This window comes from Phocoena phocoena, chromosome 9 (assembly GCF_963924675.1).
Source record: "Phocoena phocoena chromosome 9, mPhoPho1.1, whole genome shotgun sequence".
NCBI lineage: Eukaryota > Metazoa > Chordata > Mammalia > Artiodactyla > Phocoenidae > Phocoena > Phocoena phocoena.
Window position 1 is genome coordinate 9,061,430 of NC_089227.1, and position 19,011 is coordinate 9,080,440.

Genomic DNA, 19,011 nt, shown 5'->3' on the forward strand with positions numbered 1-19,011 from the left:
CTGATTTCAAGGTGCCCCCAATCTCCAGGAATCTTGCCAAAATGCAGATTCCAATTCTGGAGGTCTGGAATTCTGCATTTCTAGCTGCTCCCAGGGGAGGTAAAAAGTAAAAAGGGAAAGAAGGCTGGCCTTCCAGGACTGGGGCATGTTGGGGGCCAGCTGGTGGGAAGGGTATGTGGGCAGCCACATTGGAAGGTCCTGAGTTGGGTAATGCACAGCTGGGAGCACAATGCAGCGTCAGAGAGGGGCTGCAGGAGGACGCACGGGAGGGAGGCCTGGACGCTGGGCAGGTAAAGGGCCGTTCCAGGGTGTGAGAAAGATGGGGCTACAGGTCCTGAGGGAGCCACACCTACCATGCAAAGGGACTCACAGTGCGGTGCTATCGTACCTCCAGGAAGCCCGGAGGCTGGAGGACAGTGGGCACACCCTCCCACACCCCTGCCTGTGCTGGGCAGGTGCCGGAAGAGCTTCTGGGGAGAGAGGTGAGTCTGAGATGGAGCTGAGTCCCTCGACGGGGCTGCCGCTCCTGCCGGGGCCCAAACCCAGGAAAGATCCCCGGCAGGCCCTGAGCCCACCCTGACTTGAGCTTAGAAGGAACGGGGTGGGGGGGCTCACCAGCCTCCCCCCTCCCCCCGCCATGCTGAGGACTCCTCCCCTGCAGAGAATGCTCATCATGCCCCAGTCTCTGCATTAACCACGTGTCCAGCTTCTGTAAACTTGATGCTCTAACATCTGTCCTACATGCATACCCTGGACAACTCGATGATATGCCTGACTCACCTTGCTCAGCCTCCTGCCCCCCACACCCCTCCTTGGGGGTGTAACGCAAACGAGCCGGAGACCACACCCCCACCACCTCGTCTAGGGGGTCTTATACTCCTGGTCACTCTCCCAGTGCAAGGCCAGGGACCACACCACTAGGGGGAGACCCTCCACCCCAGAGCCCACTGACATTATTCACACTAGCCGGTCCTAATAAGCCTGTTCATCCTTCCTCTCCAGCTCCTTCCAAGGAAACCACAGTAAAGCAACCCACAGTTTCTCCCCACTCCTGCCCCGCCACCTCCCCACCTCCTGGCTGACCCTGTGCTTCCCCTTGTGGCTCTTCATGGAGGGATGTGCCTCCTTCTCCTGGGAACTGTGAATGATAAACTACCTTCACCGGCAGTCATCTCAGATTTTCTATTAACACGCTATATTTTAATAGCCACTTTCAGGGGCTGGACATCCATCCCAGAGAGACCCAGGGGCTGTGAAGGGGGCTCTCTCCCCACTGCACCACCTCTCAATGCTTGCTCACAGCAGCCCACCCCAGAGCTCCCAGCACCCTACTAGGCTGATCCCCTAGCCCCACCATAGCTCTATCTAGAGAGAGGCTGCCCCCTGCAGCACAGGTACTCAGCTCCTACAGACCCCAGAGCAGGAGCCCAGGTGGAAGGCGGGAGAGGCTGGAAGAAGGGCCCCATCAGTACGGCTCAGTGCCTGGCCCACAGGCTGCCACCCCCAGGCCCCACTCCATACACTATACTGTGCACCTCTCCACCCCGCACCAGGAGGGCTCCGCAAGACTTGCTGGTGGACAAGGTGGAAGGCTGGGCAAGGTGGAGTGATGGGCAAGGGGGATGGATGGAAAGGTAGAAGGACGGACATGATGGAAGGAAGGGCCAGGGGGAAGGCTGGAAGAGTAATTCCATGGGCTGTGGGCCCCTGGAAGCTGGCCGTGTTCAGGATTCGGGAGGGCAGAGGCCCAGCACCCTACCCAGCTGGGAGCGAGCCCCTGGCCAGGACGGAGAGGCATGGGGAGGTCTGGGCGGCTGCAGGAGACCCGGATGTTCACTCTCCATGTGCCCATGGGCTGTCCTGCCCTCCCTGGGCCTCAGTTTCCTATACACAGAGAAGGGCAGAAAGGACATGTTCATGTGCCCAGCAAGAGCTGGGGCCAGGCTGACTTTGGGACAGCCACCAGGTCTGATTCCTCCTCTTACTCGGGGGTCTGGAGACGCATCAATGCTACCAGGCCCTGAGGGAAAGTCTTCTCCTGAGAGGAAAGCCCTTGGCCAGGTTTGTCCAGGGTCCCCAAGGCCACCCCCCAGGTTCTGTGATTCTCCAAAAGGACTCAGCATAGAGTCACACTCATGGCTAAGATTTATTCTAACTAAGGAGACAGAGCAAAACCTGCAAAGAGAAGAAGGCACATGGGGTAAACTCTGGAGGAGACCAGTCATGAACTTCTAGACCTCTCCCCTTAGAGTCACCCTGGAGGCACTGAATTCCCTGGCAACAAGCTGGGACCACTGGCATGAAGCATCTACCAATGAAGCTCGCTAGAGACTCAGCATCAGGGGTTTTATCAGGGCCTGGTCTTGTAAGCACCCTCCGCCCAGCATGTACCAAAATTCCAGACTCTCCGAGGGAAAGAAGGTGTCAGCACAGCGCACTACTTGTCCAGTTTGGGTGCAGGGGGCTACTCTTACCATAGCGGGAAAGTTGTCGTCAGCGTAGGGAACTGTTTAGCGGTCACGTTTCCAGACACCAGTGGAGGGCCAACCCGGCCGGCGGGCCCGTCAGGACTGGCAGCCTCAGACGTGCTGTGTCGGGGCTCTTCTGCGCACCAGGGCTTCTGGCAGGTTGTGGTTTGAGTACACCTGGGGAAAGAGAGTGGGCAGGTTGAGGACAGAGTGATCAACCACCCTGGTTGGCCTGGGACTGGGGGATTTCCCTTGATGGGGACTTTCTGTGCTAAAACCAGGACCACGGTGGGCACACCAGGATGGCTGCTCATCTAGTTGAGGCACAATTTCAGGAGAGAAGATGCTGTTAGCAGAGGGTGGTAGCGAGAGTGCGAGGTTCAGCCTGGAAGGAGGCAGAGGGAAGGGAGGGAGGGTAACCACGTGGGGGGCTTATCTGGAGGGCTCCCGACAGAGGCCTGTATCCCTGCATCCTGACCACACATCCTGAAGTAGCACTTTGACAGACCTGGAGACTGAGCCAGGCAGGTTCAGTACCCGGCCCAGGTTACAGGGTGGGCAGGTAGTAGAACCAAATTGGTACCCTAACCTCCTCACAGTCATCTGTCAGCTCATCTGGCCCTGATTCCAACTGGAATGGGAACAGGTGTTGGCGAGTCCCCACACCTCTCTGCACCTCAGTTTTCATCTGTCAGCAAGTGTGTTGGATGAGAAAGGCTCTGAGGTATCCCGGCTCTCCTTTCCACCCTCCCTCTGGGAAGGAGACAAACTCATCTCCTACAGCTCTGATGTCCTGCCAGGTGGACCCATGGCTTGTTCCTCATCGAGGACCTTGCAGTCCGAGGAGGGCATTCAGGTCAGATCCCCGCCCCAGGCCATTCCATCCCTCAAAGTCACCAAAAAGGCGGTTCTGGGATCAGGAGGAAGGTGGAGGGTGCTAGCAAGAAGAATCAGGAAGGAAATAAGGGGACATCCCTGGTGGCACAGTGGTTAAGACTCCGCGCATCCAATGTAGGGGTCCCGGGTTCCATCCCTGGTCAGGGAACTAGATCCTGCATGCCGCAACTAAAGGATCCTGCATGCCGCAACTAAAAAAAAAGATCCCTCACACGACAACGAAGATCCCACCCTGTGCTGCAACTAAGACCCGATGCAGCCAAATAAATAAACCCACAGAACTGAGTAACTACCTTTCTCCAACACCTCTCCCCACCGAAAAAAGGCCAGAAGTTTCTCTCCAGAGAGGGTAGTGGAGGGCATCTGGAATGAATTGCCTCAACCCTCTGGGAGAGTGGGCTTACCTTGCTAAAATCTGAGTGACTGTGGCAGTTCTAAATGCAGCCTCAAATCCTTGGGCACTCCTCCCCCTGAGACTGAGGTCAGAGACCCCCTCTTGAGTTTAGATGGGGCTGTGGCCACTTCCACCATGGAGAACGCAGACCCTGTGTGCTTCTTGAGGCTGGTCATGAAAGGCAACGGGGTCTCCTTTGTTTGCTGGAGCACCCACGGTTGAACCCCTGAGCTAAGCAAGAGAGGCTGGCACACGCGGGCTCTTGGTAGACTGTCTCTAGCTTTGAGTGGTTCCAGTGGAGGCCCCAGTCATTGCACAGCAGAGACAAGCCATCCTCAAAACATCCACAAGCACAATAAAGCAAGCGGCGGCGTCTGTTCCGTAGCAACAGTAACGATGATGAAGGAAACATTCGCATGCTCAAACCTGAGGCCACACACCCCAACCCACCCAGCTGTCCTCCTCAGCCAGGCTCCCAAAATGTTGGCAGCTCTGGAAATGCCTCTGCAAAGTCTCACCAGCCCAAGAGGAAAGACCTAAGAAGATGACAGCAGTAGCTACCCAAGAAAACGGCCTGATGGCGAGGTTCACTGCCAATATGCTCTACTCATGTGCTAGAGTTCCTTCTTTTTAGCCCACCGTTCTTTCTTTTTCTTTTTAATATCACAGCTTTATTGAGATATAATTCACCTAACATAAAATTCGCTCTTTAATGTGTACTCAGCGGCCCATCATACGTTCAGTTAATCGTGCAACTATCTAATTCCAGAACATTTTCACCACCCCAAAAAGAAATCCCATACCCATTAGTCACTCCCCATTAGGCCACCACCCCCATCTCCCCAGCCCCTGAAAACAATTCATCTACTTTCAAGTCTACAGACTTGCCTCTTCAGGACATTGCATATAAATGAAATCATGTAATATGTGGTCTCATGGGACTGGCTCCTGTTAACTGAAAAAAATACACAACCTAAAAGTTGAGAATTGTTTTATTTGGTGGACTTTCTGAGGATTTCAAACCCGGGAGGCAGCCTCTCAGATTGCTCTGAGGGACTGCTCCAAAGAGGTATTGAAGAGGAACCAGGATATAGTTTTGTAACAAAAACCAGGTGGTCATAACAACAAAAGATAACTGTTAATTAAAGAAAACCGGGCATCTCAAGTTAATTAATTTAGCGCTTTTTATGTATGCGAAGATGCTAGTCTGGGCTCATTGAAATCATTCCTTTGATATGCACCTCAGCTATCTGGGGCCAGTACCCCATCCTGAGTCCCCTCAGGGCTCACCATCAAGGTGCAGCTGTAGTGGCTTGATGACTGCAACATCCTTTTTTCATTGATTTAGATTTAGATTCCATACTTTAGAAATTAAAAAAAAAAGGAAAAGAACAGAGGAGAGGAGAAGAAAACAGGAAGAAAAAGGAAGAAGGAAGGGAAGGAGGACGGGCGAAAAAACACCTCATGTACAATTTTTGGACTCCACATAAACTCAAAAAGCTTGAAAGCTAGAGGCTCACAGAGTAACCAAGGCTTCAAAATCAGGAAATGATTTCTAAAACACCCAGCCACACTATCAATCAAGCAGGAAGATATAATAAAGACATTTCAGACCTGCAAGGCCTTTACTGACCTCCTTTGCATCATTTCTCACAGAGGTACTGAAGGATGTGCTCCACCCAAACAAGGGCATAAATCAAGAAATAAGATAAAGGACAGAAAATAAGAGCTAGCATCAACAGAAGCAAAAGGAATACTGAGACATGGTAAAGGGAGATCCCAGGATGACACTCGTGCTGAGAGCATAGCGGTGATAATCCACATAGGAGGTCAGAAGGTTCAGGAAGACACTTCTTCAGTAAGATTAAACTGGTGACCTAGCTGAAGTGTCTGAACATCTTGAGAGATTTATACAACTGGTGAAGGGTTGAGGTAGAAATTGTGACAAATACATGGAATTTTTTTTTTCCATTTTAAAAATTTTTTGGCCAAGCCACGCGGCACATGGGATCTTAGTTCCCCGACCAGGGACCGAACCGACACCCCCTGCGTTGGAAGCACAGAGTCTTAACCACTAAACCGCCAAGGAGGGCTTCCCTGGAGGCGCAGGGGTTGAGAATCCTCCTGCCAATGCAGGGGACACGGGCTTGAGCCCTGGTCCGGGAAGTTCCCACATGCCACGGAGCAACTAAGTCCGTGTGCCACAACTACTGAGCCTGCGCTCTAGAGCCCATGAGCCACAACTACTGAGCCCACGAGCCACAACTACTGAGCCCATGCACCTAGAGCCCGTGCTCCGCAACAAGAGAAGCCACGGCAATGAGAAGCCCACGCACTGCAACAAAGAGTAGCCCCCGCTCTCCACAACCATAGAAACCCCGCGTGCAGCAACACAGCCAAAGATAAATAATTTTTTTTTTCTTTTTTTTTGCGGTACGCGGGCCTCACACTGTTGTGGCCTCTCCCGTTGTGGAGCACAGGCTCCGGACGCGCAGGCCCAGCGGCCATGGCTCATGGGCCCAGCCGCTCCGCGGCACGTGGGATCTTCCCGGACCGGGGTACGAACCCGTGTCCCCTGCATCGGCAGGCGGACTCTCAACCACTGCGCCACCAGATAGGCCCAATAAATTTATTTTTTAAAACTAAATTAAAAATAAACCGCCAGGCAGGTCCCTGGAATCTTAAGCCAAAAATACAAAGCAATTCTTAATTCCATGGAAATAAAAAGTCGTGCAGGGTTTCCCGGTGGTGCAGTGGTTGAGAGTCCGCCTGCCAACGCAGGGGACGCGAGTTCGTGCCCCGGTCTGGGAGGATCCCACATGCCGCGGAGCGTCTGGGCCCGTGAGCCATGGCCGCTGGGCCTGCGCGTCCGGAGCCTGTGCTCCGCAGCGGGAGGGGCCACAGCGGTGAGAGACCCACGTACCGCAAAAAAAAAAAAAAAAAAAAAAAAAAGGCGTGCAGGAAGAAAGATAAATCAAGTCCACATACACAACTCAGATACATCTTGCTTGGCTTACCTCGCAGTTTCTTTTACAAGTAAACGTCAATATTTAAAAGTCAAGAGACTGCACATAAAATTCCAGAATCCTAGATTCTTTTTTGGAAAAACTGCAAGATCTAGGCAATTGGTGCCTACATTTCCGCACACCTGCGCTGAGAGGCCTTCCCAGCGTGTCACAGCCCAGCCCTGAGCAGTCTACAGCCGGGGCTTCTCTAGAGGCTGTGAGAAGCCCGCGGGTAAGGCGCGGGGGTGGGAGGTGGTGGGAAGCACGCACTGACGACAAAGCGTCGCCTCCTATACTCCGAATGAGAGCCGGGTACTGACCAGAAGGCCCCCAGGCCTCCCTGCCTCCGTTTCTGGACACTTTATTCTTCCCCACCGCCCCTCCCATTTTTCCGAAGTTGCTCAACACCTGTCACTCACTTCATCTAGTCCGCGCCCTGAGCGAACATCGCCCCAGCAGGAAAAAGGAACCGGAAGTGATTTCCGGCTGGGCGGCAGGCGGCGAGCCTCGCTTCCGGCGGCGAGCCTCGCTTCCGGCGGCGCACCGAGTGACGTAAAAGAGCGCGCCGCGCAGCGTAGGCCGAGGGCCGTGCTGGGGCGTATGGAGGTCAGCCGGGGTGCTTGCGCCAGCGGCGGCGGTGGCTGCGTAGGTCTCGGGGCCGGGGGGAAGAGGGTCCTGAGGAGCCTAGGTCCTGAAGGCATGGGGGCGTGGCCGGGAGAGGAGACCGGGAGGGCGCACGGGACGCAGGGGGTAGGGGTGGGGGACGGGGGGCACAGGGGTGGGGGCGGGCCCGGCCCAGAGCCGCGCCTGCTCGTGCGCACGCGCCCCTTTTCCGAGGTCCAGCGTGGCGGCCTGCGATTCCGCCCTGGTCCTCCGCGCTGTCGCTGGCTGGCCTTCGTACAAGTCGTTCTCTTTCTGCGTCTGAGGGCCGAACTTCTGGGTTGGTGTTTCCACAAATCCCCGTTGGGCTTCTGAACTTGTTTCCCTCGCTAGCTCGTAGGACGGTCTTTAGTAGGGAACGTTTTCAGTGCTTCCCCGCCGTTGGGGCTCTGTGGGTGGTGGATGTTACCCTTGGGTCGGTGTTCCTCCTCTCTGAGTCTCTTGCTTTATGTACAGTTAATCTAAGGTTTCTACAGTTACAACAGTGACCTCACGTAAAAATAAAATGTCCCAGGCCAAGTTCTCGGAAATCGAAGGTCAAACACGTTCTCTGCTTTGGCAGGAGGGAGGCCCAGGTTATAACGCCTTTTATCGTGCCCCGGCGGGGTGCCTTACCCAGGTCATTTATTCACGCTGGTGAGCAGGACAGAGTTGTTAAAAGCAGCTGCATCGGGATATGTAACATTCTTGGAGGAGGTAACGTTTTTTGTCTGGGTGCGGGAAGATGGGGGGTGATTTTCCGAGCCCTATGAAGGGGGGTTAAAAAAAAAGAGGCAGCAGGCGTTGCCCTGCCCTGCCCTGCCAAGGTGTAATGAAAGTGCAAGGCCTGTTTAGAATGAGGGTGTGTTCCAGGGAGGAAAAAGAGGTAAAACTGGGAAGACAGTTCTGGGCCATGTTGTGAAGTGCTTTTTATGATTGGTTCAGGAGGTTTGCTCTTGGAAAGTGTGTGTGTGTGTCTCTGTGTGCGTGTGTGTTTAGTAGGTCGGTGAGTAATAGTGTAGGTTGGTTTGGGGAGGCTCATTCACAATCTGTAAGTATTAAAATAACATCCACAGAAGCTGTGGGATGTATATATGGATGATATGTCCAGGGTTTTCCATGAGTAGTCTAATTTAAAATATTCTGTCTCATCGTCTCCATAAGTCAATAATTTTTAATCTTGCGTACTTTTAAAAATTAAAAAAGGGGGGAACGCTGTTCAAGCCCTGTGTGCAGAGACTCCCACTCAAGAGGTCTTGGGTCGGGCCTGGGATTCTGAGGTGTTGAACCATTCCCTAGGTGATTCTACAGCCAGGACTGGAAACCCTCCAGCCAAGCTCCTAAGTGGTGCTCCTAAGTCTTGTTATTGGTTATATTATGTACTGAAGCAGAAGTCCTCTGAGATTTTTGCTTCAGAAAACGCTGCTGCATACGCATGGTCAGTCAGGAAGGAGAGGTTTGGGCTGGTTTATGGGGAGTGTGGCTGTGACTCTTTATTTTTTTAGTAAATTTATTTTATTTCTTTATTTTTGGCTGTGTTGGGTCTTCGTTGCTGCGTTCGGGCTTTCTCTAGTTGCGGCGAGCGGGGGCTACTCTTTGTTGCGGTGCTTGGGCTTCTCATTGCGGTGGCTTCTCTTGTTGCGGAGCATGGGCTCTGGGCACATGGGCTTCAATAGTTGTGGCGCGCAGGCTCAGTAGTTGTGGCGCGTGGGCTTAGTTGCTCTGCGGCATGTGGGATCTTCTCGGACCAGGGATCAAACCGTGTCCCCTGCATTGGCAGGCGGATTCTTAACCACTGCGCCACCAGGGAAGTCCTTGTAACTCCTTTTCATTTGTCTGGTTCTTCTGTTGTGTTTGGGAGTTGGGAACTGCCTCTGCACCACTCCCTTCTCTGTCCTTTTTCTTTTCAGGGCTTTGGAGTCACTTGCTAGGAGGCTTCTCTCCCCGCCCCCCAGGCCGCCATGGCTGTTCGGCTAGTGAAGCGATGCACGTGCCTCCTGAGGGAAGCCACCCGTCTGGCCCCTGCCGTGTCCCCGGTTGGCCAGCTGAGACTCGCCCGGGGAGCCCAGAAGCCTCTTACTTCCTCGGCTACCTCATCCAGCTCCCGCCTCCCAGGTCCTTTGTCAGAGCTTGTGGAGAAGGAACAGGTGTTTACTCCCTACCCTGAGCACCAGGAGGTGGACCAGCTCATCGAGAAGGCCACCAGGCCAGAGGAGCTCCTGGAGCTTCTGGGTGGCGGTCACTGTCTGCACGAGAACCACGCCGCCCTCACGCTCATCCAGCTCTCTCGCCTGCTGTCTGAGAAGCCGAAAGACAAAGCCTTGCTCATACAGGACGCCCGCTTTCGGCAACTTCTCCATCTTGTCAACAGCCAGGTGGGTTCGAGAGCCCTTCCTGCGGGTTCAACAAGCAGAAAACGGCAGAGGCCCTGGAGTCGGAAGCATCCAGTCACTTTCCGGGTGTAGACAGGAGCTCTGCTGTGTGTTCAGGCCCTCCACGTCCAGTGGTATTTTTTCATTTTATAGATTCCAAAGTACTTTAATGTGTTTCTTCTCTTTTTTTAAATTAATTTTTACTAGAATATAGTTGCTTTACACCATAGTTTCTGCTGTACAGCAAAGTGAATCAGCTATTCAAATACATATAACTCCTCTTTTTTGGATTTCCTTCCCAATTAGGTCTGCTTTCTCTTGTTAATCCTCACAGCAGGTCTGTTAGGTGAACATTGCTGTCCTCATCTTGCAGATAAGCAACTCAGACACAGTAAATAAGGAGCACAAGGATCGAGCACCGTTCTTCTCAATGCCTTGGGGGCTTTCCCCCTCGCCCTGCAGTCTTGGCTTGCATAGCCCCCACTCAGTGTCTGGCTGACGGGGGAAACACTCTTGAAGCTGGAGGAGATGAGGGGTGACTAGCGGAGGATCTCAGAAACTTGAGCTGCCCACGGGCGTTATCCAATCAGATCCTTAAAGGTGGAGCGTGGAGAGAAGGGACCTGTGTGTGGCAGGGATTGGGGGCAGGACTCTACCCAGTTGATGTTCCGTGTGAGGAAGGACTCCCTTCACGCAGACCCTTCCCGTGGCTCCATGGGGTCTGCTGGAGCCAGAGGGCCTGGGACGCAGCAGAGAGGTACAGACCCTCCCCCTGGCTGCTCCAGAAGGGTGAGGCCCTGTGTCCACTTGTCAGGGATGGTGAAGAGGAGAGTCGCAGCTCAAGGAAGGGGCCACGTTAAATGAAATTTTTCAAACTGTAGGTTATGAAAGTGTAGTGGAAGTGGCCAAGTGTTTTTAATGAGATAGAGTAATATAGAAAACAGTTCACATGTAGTAAGGGAAGTGTTTCGTGGAACTTTTTGTCTTAGTTAAGTGTGTATGTGCGGTTCACAGTAGAGATTTATTTCTTACTGAGAATATAACTCAAAAATTAAGTAGATCCCTTTTTTTTCTAAGACTATAATTCTAGTTGTTATTCATTGAACATTTTATATACAAAGTAAGCTTTAGAGACAAGACTGAACATTTGGAACAAAATTACAAAATTGTAATTACAAAATTACACTGTAACAAATTACATTGTAACAAAATTACAAGCTAGTAATGAACCAGGAACAAAGTATTTAGAAATGTAAGCAGTGAACAAGATTTCTTTTAAAGAGCCTTCCTACTTCAGGGAAATCTGCAGAAAAAGCAGGAGCCACTGGAGGCTCATGTGATGCTGAGATCAAATTCATACCTATTTTTTTTTTTTTTTTTTTTTTTTTTGCAGTACGCGGGCCTCTCACTGTTGCGGCCTCTCCCGTTGCGGAGCACAGGCTCCGGACGCGCAGGCTCAGCGGCCATGGCTCGCAGGGCTCACAGGCCCAGCCGCTCCGCGGCATGTGGGATCTTCCCGGACCGGGGCACGAACCCGTGTCCCCTGCATCGGCAGGCGGACTCTCAGCCACGGCGCCACCAGGGAAGCCCCATACCTATTTTTTGTTTTACTGCACCACGCAACTTGTGGGATCTTAGTTCCCCAAACCAGGGACTGAACCCGGCCCCTGCAGTGGAAGTGCAGGGTCCTAACCACTGGACTGCCAGGGAAGTCCCGCATACTTTTCTCCTTCTGCCCGGCCTTTCACACAACAGCTTTTTTGTTTGCCCCTCACGTGTGTGTGATTTCAGCTCCCCCTCTCAGCACTGCAGCCCCATTTCACAGATGAGGGCTCAGGAGACTTGCAGAGTGGCGGAGTTAAGGGCCTTAGCGCCGCAGACAACAGAGCCCTGCTCAGCTACTGAATACTGCCTTCCCTGGGGGTGGGACCAGAGGGCTCCCCGAGTGGCCCCCGTATTCCTCTGAGGCCTGGAGACACGCCCTGCAGGGAGCACTGTGGTGGGCCTGCTGGCCCAGACAGCTGTGAGGGAGGAGCAGCCTGGTGCGCCCGCGTAAGTGACAGGTGGGGAGCTGCTTCTAGGGAGGCAGCCACCAGCTCGGAGCCTCGGCCCGCTCTGTAACAGCACAGGGTCAGCAGGGTCCCGGGTGTGACCTTGCCTGTGTCCCCCCACCCAGATCACTGCAGTTTGGCATGGGACCCTCGTGAAGCTGCTCCGGAGCCTCTATGCACTGGGCCTTCCCCCCACCTCCAAGGAGCTGCGGTCGGTGGAGCAGGAGGTCCGCTGGCGCATGCGCAGGCTGAAGTACAAGCACCTGGCCTTCCTGGCCGAGTCCAGCGCCAACTACATGCAGGAGCAGGACTCCCAGGAGCTGCTGGCCGAGCTGCTGGTGCAGCTGGAGCGGCGCTGGGCAGAAATTGATGACAGCCGCGTGCTGGTGGCCATGATGATGAAGACGGGGCACCTCTCCGAGTCTCTGATGACCCGCCTGGAGGACAAGGTACTGAGATCCAGAGCCCTGGCAGCTTCTGTCCGGAGGCTGAGGCATGGCACTGGAGGGACTGGCGCTTCAGACAGCTGGAGGCAGCTCTCCGCACCCACTGGCTCCTCCAAGGATCCAGCCAGGGGGGTGCAGAGCCTGAACCCCACTCCTTTGTATTCCTCCAAAATTGCATCTTGCACATAACCTGGAGGCGGCATGGCCGGCAACTCCTGAAGTGTGTCCTGGGCCACCCCAGTGGCTCAGCCCCCAGCTAGTGCTTCCTAGAGATTCCACGCCTGCCCACCCCCTGCTCCACCCCCAGCGCTGCAGTCAAGTCAAATTCAGCCCCTGTTCCCGTGGTAGCGGGGGCTGGCCCAGATGACTGCTACAGCAAGCTCCGCAGCTCATGGGCCCCGGGTCCTCTGCCCTGGGGCCTGGGGATAAGTTTGGCTGCAGACATTGCGCCCCGGTCTGGGGGCTCCCTGGGGTGGGCGTGGGGGCAGGCCCTGCACGGGTGGGGCCTGTGTTTAGTAAGCTCAGGCCCAGTTACTGTCTCGCAGGGCCTGCACTGCATGGGACCCCTGGCCCTCGGGCCGTCGAGCTGACCCTGCCGGCTGTGGTTGACAGTGCCTGGAGCTGGTGGAGCATTTTGGCCCCGAGGAGCTGCGGAAGGTGCTGGTGACATTGGCAGCTCAGAACCGGCGGTCGGTGCCCTTGCTGCGGGCCATCTCGTACCACCTGGTCCAGAAGCCCTTCCCCCTGACGAAAGGCGTCCTCCTGGACCTGGCCTACGCCTATGGTGAGCCCTGTGCACGGAGAGCAGAGTGGGGCGGGGGCTGAGTTCTGGCCGCAGCTGTGTCAAATTCGGTGCCTGCCTCACCCGTGGCGGACACTGGCCTAAAAGGCTGCCACAGAAACACTGTGACTCACAGGCCCTGATCCTCTCTGCTGGGCCTCAGGGATAAATTTGGTTACAGACACCAAGCTCTTGCTTCTTGAGACCAGGGTGGGTGGTGGGTGGGCCTGAGGGTGGCCTGCCGATCCTCACCAGTTAAATCTCGGGCTCTGTCCCCAAGGCAAACTCGGCTTCCACCAGACGCAGGTGTTCCAGCGCTTGGCTGCAGACTTGTTGCCCCACACTCCTAGCCTGACGTCCAGCGAGGTGGCCCGCTGCACCAAGTCCTTTGCCTTCCTTAAGTGGCTCAATCTGCCCCTGTTTGAGGCCTTTGCCCAGGTGAGCTGGGGTGCAGGCCTGAGGCCTGGCTTTGAGGGCCTTCTGTGCCTGACCCACTGCGTAAGCCGGCTCCCTGGTCATTTCATTAGGGAGGCCCCTCCGGCCTGGAAACACTTCCTGGTGGCAAACATGGAGTCCTTATTCTGGCTTATTTGGAGAGAAATGATACGATTTAGTAGTGAAAGAAAGTATAGTTGTAAACGGTTTCTTCCATTCTTTCACCAAATTTCGTAGGAGTTTTTGTCTGTCTTTGGGTAGCTGTGTGGGGAGCAGTGTAGACAGCGAGGCTGAGAATCCACTCAGAACTCTCCCTAAACTTCCAGCTGCCCCAGAATGGAGTTGTGAAGAAAGAGGACGTTTGCACTTAGGTTCATGTGCAACAGGTTGAAACTGTGTTTGTAGGCTGAGGAGTATTTCTAAAGCTGTCGTCAGGGGCCTTTTGTGTGTGTGATTGCCTCTGGGAGGATAGGGTCTGGCCCTCTGCCCACTGCGCTGTGTAAATTACCCCTTGGGGCTGGGAGCTCATGGGCTCTGGGGGAGGGCCAGTTCTGCATGGGGCACTGGCCACCGGGCACCTCTCATCCGGCCTTTCTGTCCTACCTGACCGGCCCAGCACGTCCTGGACAGAGCCCAGAGCATCACTCTGCCACACCTGTACAACATGCTCCTGGCTTTCGCCCGTGTGAACTTCCGCCCAGAACGGGAGGATCCGTTCTTCAGCCTGGTACAGTCTACACGCCCCCAGCTCCTACACTCTCCCTACCTCGGATACTCAGCCCTCCTCGGAGCAGCTCGGGACCGAGTGGGAGGGAGGGAAGAGACCGGATATGTGCTGAGGAGCCCCGGGTGTAGGCAGTAAGGAAGAAGGCCCAGCATGGGCACATGGAGCTGGCTAGAGCCAGGCGTCCCAGGGATTGTCTGGGGACGAGACACGCAAAATCCAGCATGGCAGCCAAGGGTCAGGAGGGCATCTGATGGCTCACTGTGCAGTAGGGCTGGGGGACCCTTGCTCTTGCTTCCTAGGGCTCCCTCAATGCCCTGTTGGGGCTCAGAGACCTCAATCCACTTGCAGGGGTGAGAGCATCCTGTGAGTGGACTGGGTATGACCCTAGGGCCCCGCGGTGGGCACTGCCCCAGCCAGCCAGCTGCTTCCCCTTTCATAACCTCTAACTCCTCTCAGGGCCAGAAATACCTCCCCTGTGCAGGAGACGTGGTTTTGTGCCATAGGTCCCTGCCAGTGGGAGGGGCAGCGGGGGGGAACACAGCTGCCGTCCAGATTGGGCCTAAGGGATGAGGAGGGTTTCTGGTACCTTCCACCAGGGGTGCCCCAAGCCTGACCAAGAGCACCTTGGCCAGCGTTGCTCCCCATCACCCCCTTGGGCCTCAGCGTGGCCAGGTCATAACGCAGCTCCAGGTGCTGCCCACCCAGGGATGCCTGCGGCCACGGAGCAAACCTGCTTTCCCCACCCCACCCCGTCCTTGCCCAGGTGCATGAGAAGCTGGGGTCAGAGCTGGCGGGCCTGGAGCCAGCCCTGCAGGTGGACGTGGTGTGGGCCCTGTGTGTGCTGCAGCAGGTGCTGGAGGCCGAGCTGCAGGCTGTGCTCCACCCTGAGTTTCACACCCAGTTTCTAGGTGAGCGGTGGGGGGTATTCCTCCCTCTCCTGAGTGATGGCAAGCCCCCTGTGCATCCCCCGCCCCATCCCAAGTACCGCCCCAGCCTTGAGCCAGGAGGGCGCCTGGGAGCCTCAGGGCTCCGCTCACCATCGGGGAGACCGGGCAAGCCCGGGCTCACCCAGCATCTGCTCCTTCTCTGTCCACTCCTAGTGGGTGACCGGCAGACCCTCTTCCCGCTGCTCCTGGCCCAGAGTCCAGGGTGAGACTTGGGTGAGGGGTGCCTCTGGCTCTCCCACCTGGCCCCCCGTGTTCCTCCACCGTCTTCCTCCTGGCCCTCCGCCAGCTCCTCCCCTCTCTCTCCATCCTCTACCGTTAGGTGTCGAGTCCCGAAAGGATCAAAGCACCTTCCAGAAGCTGCTCCATATCAATGCCACTGCCCAGCTGGAGCACCCCGAGTACACGGGCCCCCTTTTGCCAGCCTCAGCCTTGGTCCCCAGGCCCTCGGCCCTTGACAGGAAGGCGACCCCCTTGCAGAAGGAGCTGCAGGAGACGCTGAAGGGGCTGCTGGGGAGTGCCGACAAGGGCAGCTTCATGGTGGCCACGCAGTATGGCTGGGTTCTGGGTGAGGGCCCTCCCCTCCCCCTCCCCCTCCCCTCCCTCTCCCCTCCCCTTCCTCCCCTCCCCTCCCCTCCCCTTCCTCCCCTCCCCTCCCCTCCCCTCCCCCACCCAGCAGTCCCATCTGGGGACTGTTCTAAACCTGCCCCTTCTGCTCTCCAGGGTCTCTGTTCATCCATCGTAGGGGCGGGGCTGTCAGCCCAGTTGGACACCAAGGGACAGTCCCCAACACGTTTTCATTCCGTGCTCTTCCTAGATGCTGAGGTGCTGCTGGACACAGACAGCCAGCTCCTGCCCCTGAGGGCCTTTGTGGCCCCTCATCTCGCCCTGCCCTCTGGCAGCCAGCCACTACCGCCGGGGGCCAAGAGGTGAGCGACCACACGAGCCTCGGGGGCCACGTGCACTTGGCTCCTCAGCATCCCCTCTTCCCTCCAGGGGCCTAGGAGAGCTGTCAGCACCCACAGCGCCCCTCTTCCTGCAGGCTGGCCTTCCTGCGCTGGGAGTTCCCCAACTTCAACAGCCGGAGCAAAGACTTACTGGGGCGCTTCGTGCTGGCCCGGCGCCACCTGCTGGCCGCTGGCTTCCTGCTGGTCGATGTGAGTGTCTGTTGGGTGGGTGGTGACTGCACAGGGAGAAGCCTCCGGCCCAGTCGGGTTATGGGAGGAGCCAGTGCTCACACGGACCCCAGCTCTTGAGGTCAGCCATGTTGGGATTCCCCGTTCACGTGAGAAAAGGGAAGCTTGAAAGGGTGTTGTATCTTTCTCAACGTCACACAGCTTTTAAGTATCTGATGCCGTAGGCACTGTTCCCATCTCCACAGCCAGGGCCTCTTAGACGGGGTAAGAGCAACCAGGTGCCCGGGTCCGAGTGCCGACGTGTGCCTCAGCCAGGGTTCTGCTGTGCTCCGGCCCTGGGGCCTGGCTCCAGCTTTTCACTGCAGAGACTTCTGCCATGGGAGCAGGCTGTCCTGTTAGGGGCCAGAGATTCACATGAGTGACTCTCCTGTTGGGTTTTTTGTTTTGCTTTCGGCACAGCTTTTAAAATCTAGAGGCTGCTCTTGGTCCTGTGTAGCCGTGGGCCCCTGCAGCTCAGCACTGACCAAGTCAGGGTCTCTTCCCCACCCATGCTGCGGCAGCTCCGTGGGCTTCCTCCTTCGGGATTTGGAGGCCAGGAGTGTGGTGTGCAGGGCAGCAGGCGGGACAAGGGTCCCCGCCTGTCCTGACTTGTCTCCTGCCTCCCCAGGTCCCATACTACGAGTGGCTGGAACTTAAGTCTGAATGGCAGAAGAGCGCCTACCTCAAGGACAAGATGCGCAAAGCAGTGGCAGAGGAGCTGGCCAAGTAACCTGTCCCGTAGCAAGGACTGTGTGACCAGGGGGCCGGACTCCCCTGGAGGCCTAGCCACGAGCACTGGTGGGCCAGAGGTGGCACGCTCGAGGACAAACCTCAGTGCAGGACCTTGGCCGGAAGTGGGCTGATGGCCAGCATCTCTGAGTGGCAGGTCGTTCTTTCATGGGTAATAAATGTTTAATCAGCTGCCTGTCTGTACCAGCTTCTCTGCCACCCACGGAGGACCCTTCTTGTGTACATTCGTGCACGGCTGGCCTGTTGCTCAGGGCTGGCAGTCAGCCCCAGCAGCGGCTGAGTCCTGCAGTGCTGAACCTCAGCGCACGGGGACCTTCCCGGCGGGGGGCAGTGGGGTTTTCAGTGCATGGCTTGGGGTTCTAATCATGGCGTGGTTACTGATGACAGTCGTCCTGGGAGTTCCCCTCCCATCCGATGGTCTTGGGAGAGTGGGGGACCCTGACGGCCTACACTGCCACGTGGCATAAGGCCAGTCACTCAGGAGGCACTGGCTCTGAGTAGAAGACAGGCATGCACTTGACTGACACTGGGGCCGGAAGAGACCCCTTGCTATCCTTACACCCAGACCAGAGTGCCGTGGTGTCATGCTGCCATTGTGGGAACTGTCTGCCTGCGTAGCCCGGGCCCCTTCACCACACCAGCAGCAGCGCCCCCAGAGGCTGGAAAGAAATAGGCATTCTCCGGATTCCCTGGCAGTCTAGTGGTTAGGACTCCACGCTTCCACAGCTGGGGGCCAGGGTTCAATCCCTCGTTGGGTAAGAGATCCCACAAGCCACGCAGGATGGCCAAAAAAAATGGGCTTTCTTGCAGTCCCTCACAGGAGACTGCTGGAGACAGGGCAGTGTCATGTGCCTCCAGCAGTACAGAGTGGAGAGAGGCTGGTGTGAGTGGGGCTGAGCAGAGGAGAAGGGCCATCTCGCCCCTGTGGGCCCCCATCCCAGCTGTTCCCCGCTCCCTCCAAAGCGGTCCCTCAGAGAGTGAGGCACACAGGCATTGGGGTAGCGGGGGAACCATTGGGCACCAGCTCACAGGACGTGGCTCCTTGTCACTTGCACAGGCTGGCGGGGGTTCTTCACCCAGAGACAGGGGCAGCCAAGATGGCTTTCTGAAGCTGCTGAGTCCAAGCCCAGGCAAGATGAGGGAGCAGGGAGCACTGCACAGTGAAGGGCGAGTGTGGACAAGCGCGCGGGGCTGGGCCAGCGGGGGCGCCTCTGGGGGCTCCCAGCGAGGAAAGAGCTCGTCCTGTTCACCAGGATCTCTGGCTTCTATCTGAGATACTTTAACAGCTTCTCTGCAGTTGTAAGGAACTACACAGTGGTCTCTTGTGCCCCTACCAGTTTCCCCAAAGGTGACATCTTGTAGAGCTCTGGCACATGTCACACCAGGACACTGACGGGAATAAAGGTCCACATGCAGGACACCGCGTGTTGTCCTTTATGCTCGTACCTCCACCTTGTTCTCAGCTAACCAGCAGCTGCCAACCTGTCCTCATGTGTTTTGTCACTTGGAGAATGTTCTATCGAGGAATCATACAGTGTACAACCTTTAGATACTGGGTTTCTTCACGGGCACCATTCTGTGGCATTTCATCCAGTAGGTCCTTCCTCTTTACTGCTGTTAGACTGATTCAGCGCTGTGTGTGGGTGTTTGTGTAAACCTAAGCTTTCACTTCGCTGGGATGAGTGCCCGGGAATACAGCTGCTGGGTCGTATGGGATTTCTATGCTGTTTAAGAAACTACCACAGTGTGTGCGGGCGGTGCTGTACCGTGTTACGGTCCCACCAGCAGTGTGAGGACCTCCACATCCCTGCCAGCCTTTGGTGTTCGCAGGGGTTCCTGCAGCAACTGGAGGGTATGGAGTGATAGCTTTTCACTTGCATTTGCCTAATGGCTAGGGATGCTGAACACTTACCTGATGTTTTATTCT

The 19,011-nt window shown here is 56.1% G+C and overlaps 1 protein-coding gene and 2 non-coding genes across 4 annotated transcripts; all 3 read left to right on the forward strand.

The window, feature by feature from the left end:
- Positions 1–7,309: 7,309 nt before the first annotated feature.
- Positions 7,310–17,196, forward strand: TBRG4 (transforming growth factor beta regulator 4). 2 transcript variants are annotated; one of them, XM_065883963.1, is made up of 11 exons: positions 7,310–7,409; positions 9,314–9,778; positions 11,952–12,275; positions 12,885–13,056; positions 13,334–13,491; positions 14,105–14,215; positions 14,979–15,123; positions 15,482–15,727; positions 15,977–16,088; positions 16,202–16,316; positions 16,963–17,196. In XM_065883963.1, the coding sequence occupies exons 2-11, from the start codon at positions 9,365–9,367 to the stop codon at positions 17,062–17,064; spliced, it is 1,899 nt and encodes a 632-aa protein (XP_065740035.1). In that variant the 5' UTR covers positions 7,310–7,409; positions 9,314–9,364; the 3' UTR covers positions 17,065–17,196. The 2 variants fall into 2 exon arrangements, with proteins under 2 accessions (XP_065740035.1, XP_065740036.1); XM_065883964.1 differs by lacking the exons at positions 7,310–7,409; positions 12,885–13,056; positions 13,334–13,491 and having other exon boundaries at positions 9,365–9,778; positions 16,963–17,064.
- Positions 12,583–12,719, forward strand: LOC136128620 (small nucleolar RNA SNORA5). The gene has a single exon (XR_010656211.1). It is a non-coding gene; the product is annotated as a small nucleolar RNA SNORA5 (small nucleolar RNA).
- LOC136128621 (small nucleolar RNA SNORA5) lies at positions 13,106–13,240 on the forward strand. Its single transcript, XR_010656212.1, has one exon. It is a non-coding gene; the product is annotated as a small nucleolar RNA SNORA5 (small nucleolar RNA).
- Positions 17,197–19,011: the final 1,815 nt, after the last annotated feature.

What these genes read in the sequence shown, in the direction of transcription:
- TBRG4 (XM_065883963.1), top strand. Translation starts at nt 9,365, where the DNA reads ATGGCTGTTCGGCTAGTGAAGCGATGCACGTGCCTCCTGAGGGAAGCC. An exon ending in TCCATCTTGTCAACAGCCAG is followed by an intron (nt 9,779 to 11,951) that starts GTGGGTTCGAGA and finishes CCCCCCACCCAG; the next exon opens with ATCACTGCAGTTTGGCATGG. An exon ending in GTTTCACACCCAGTTTCTAG is followed by an intron (nt 15,124 to 15,481) that starts GTGAGCGGTGGG and finishes CTCTACCGTTAG; the next exon opens with GTGTCGAGTCCCGAAAGGAT.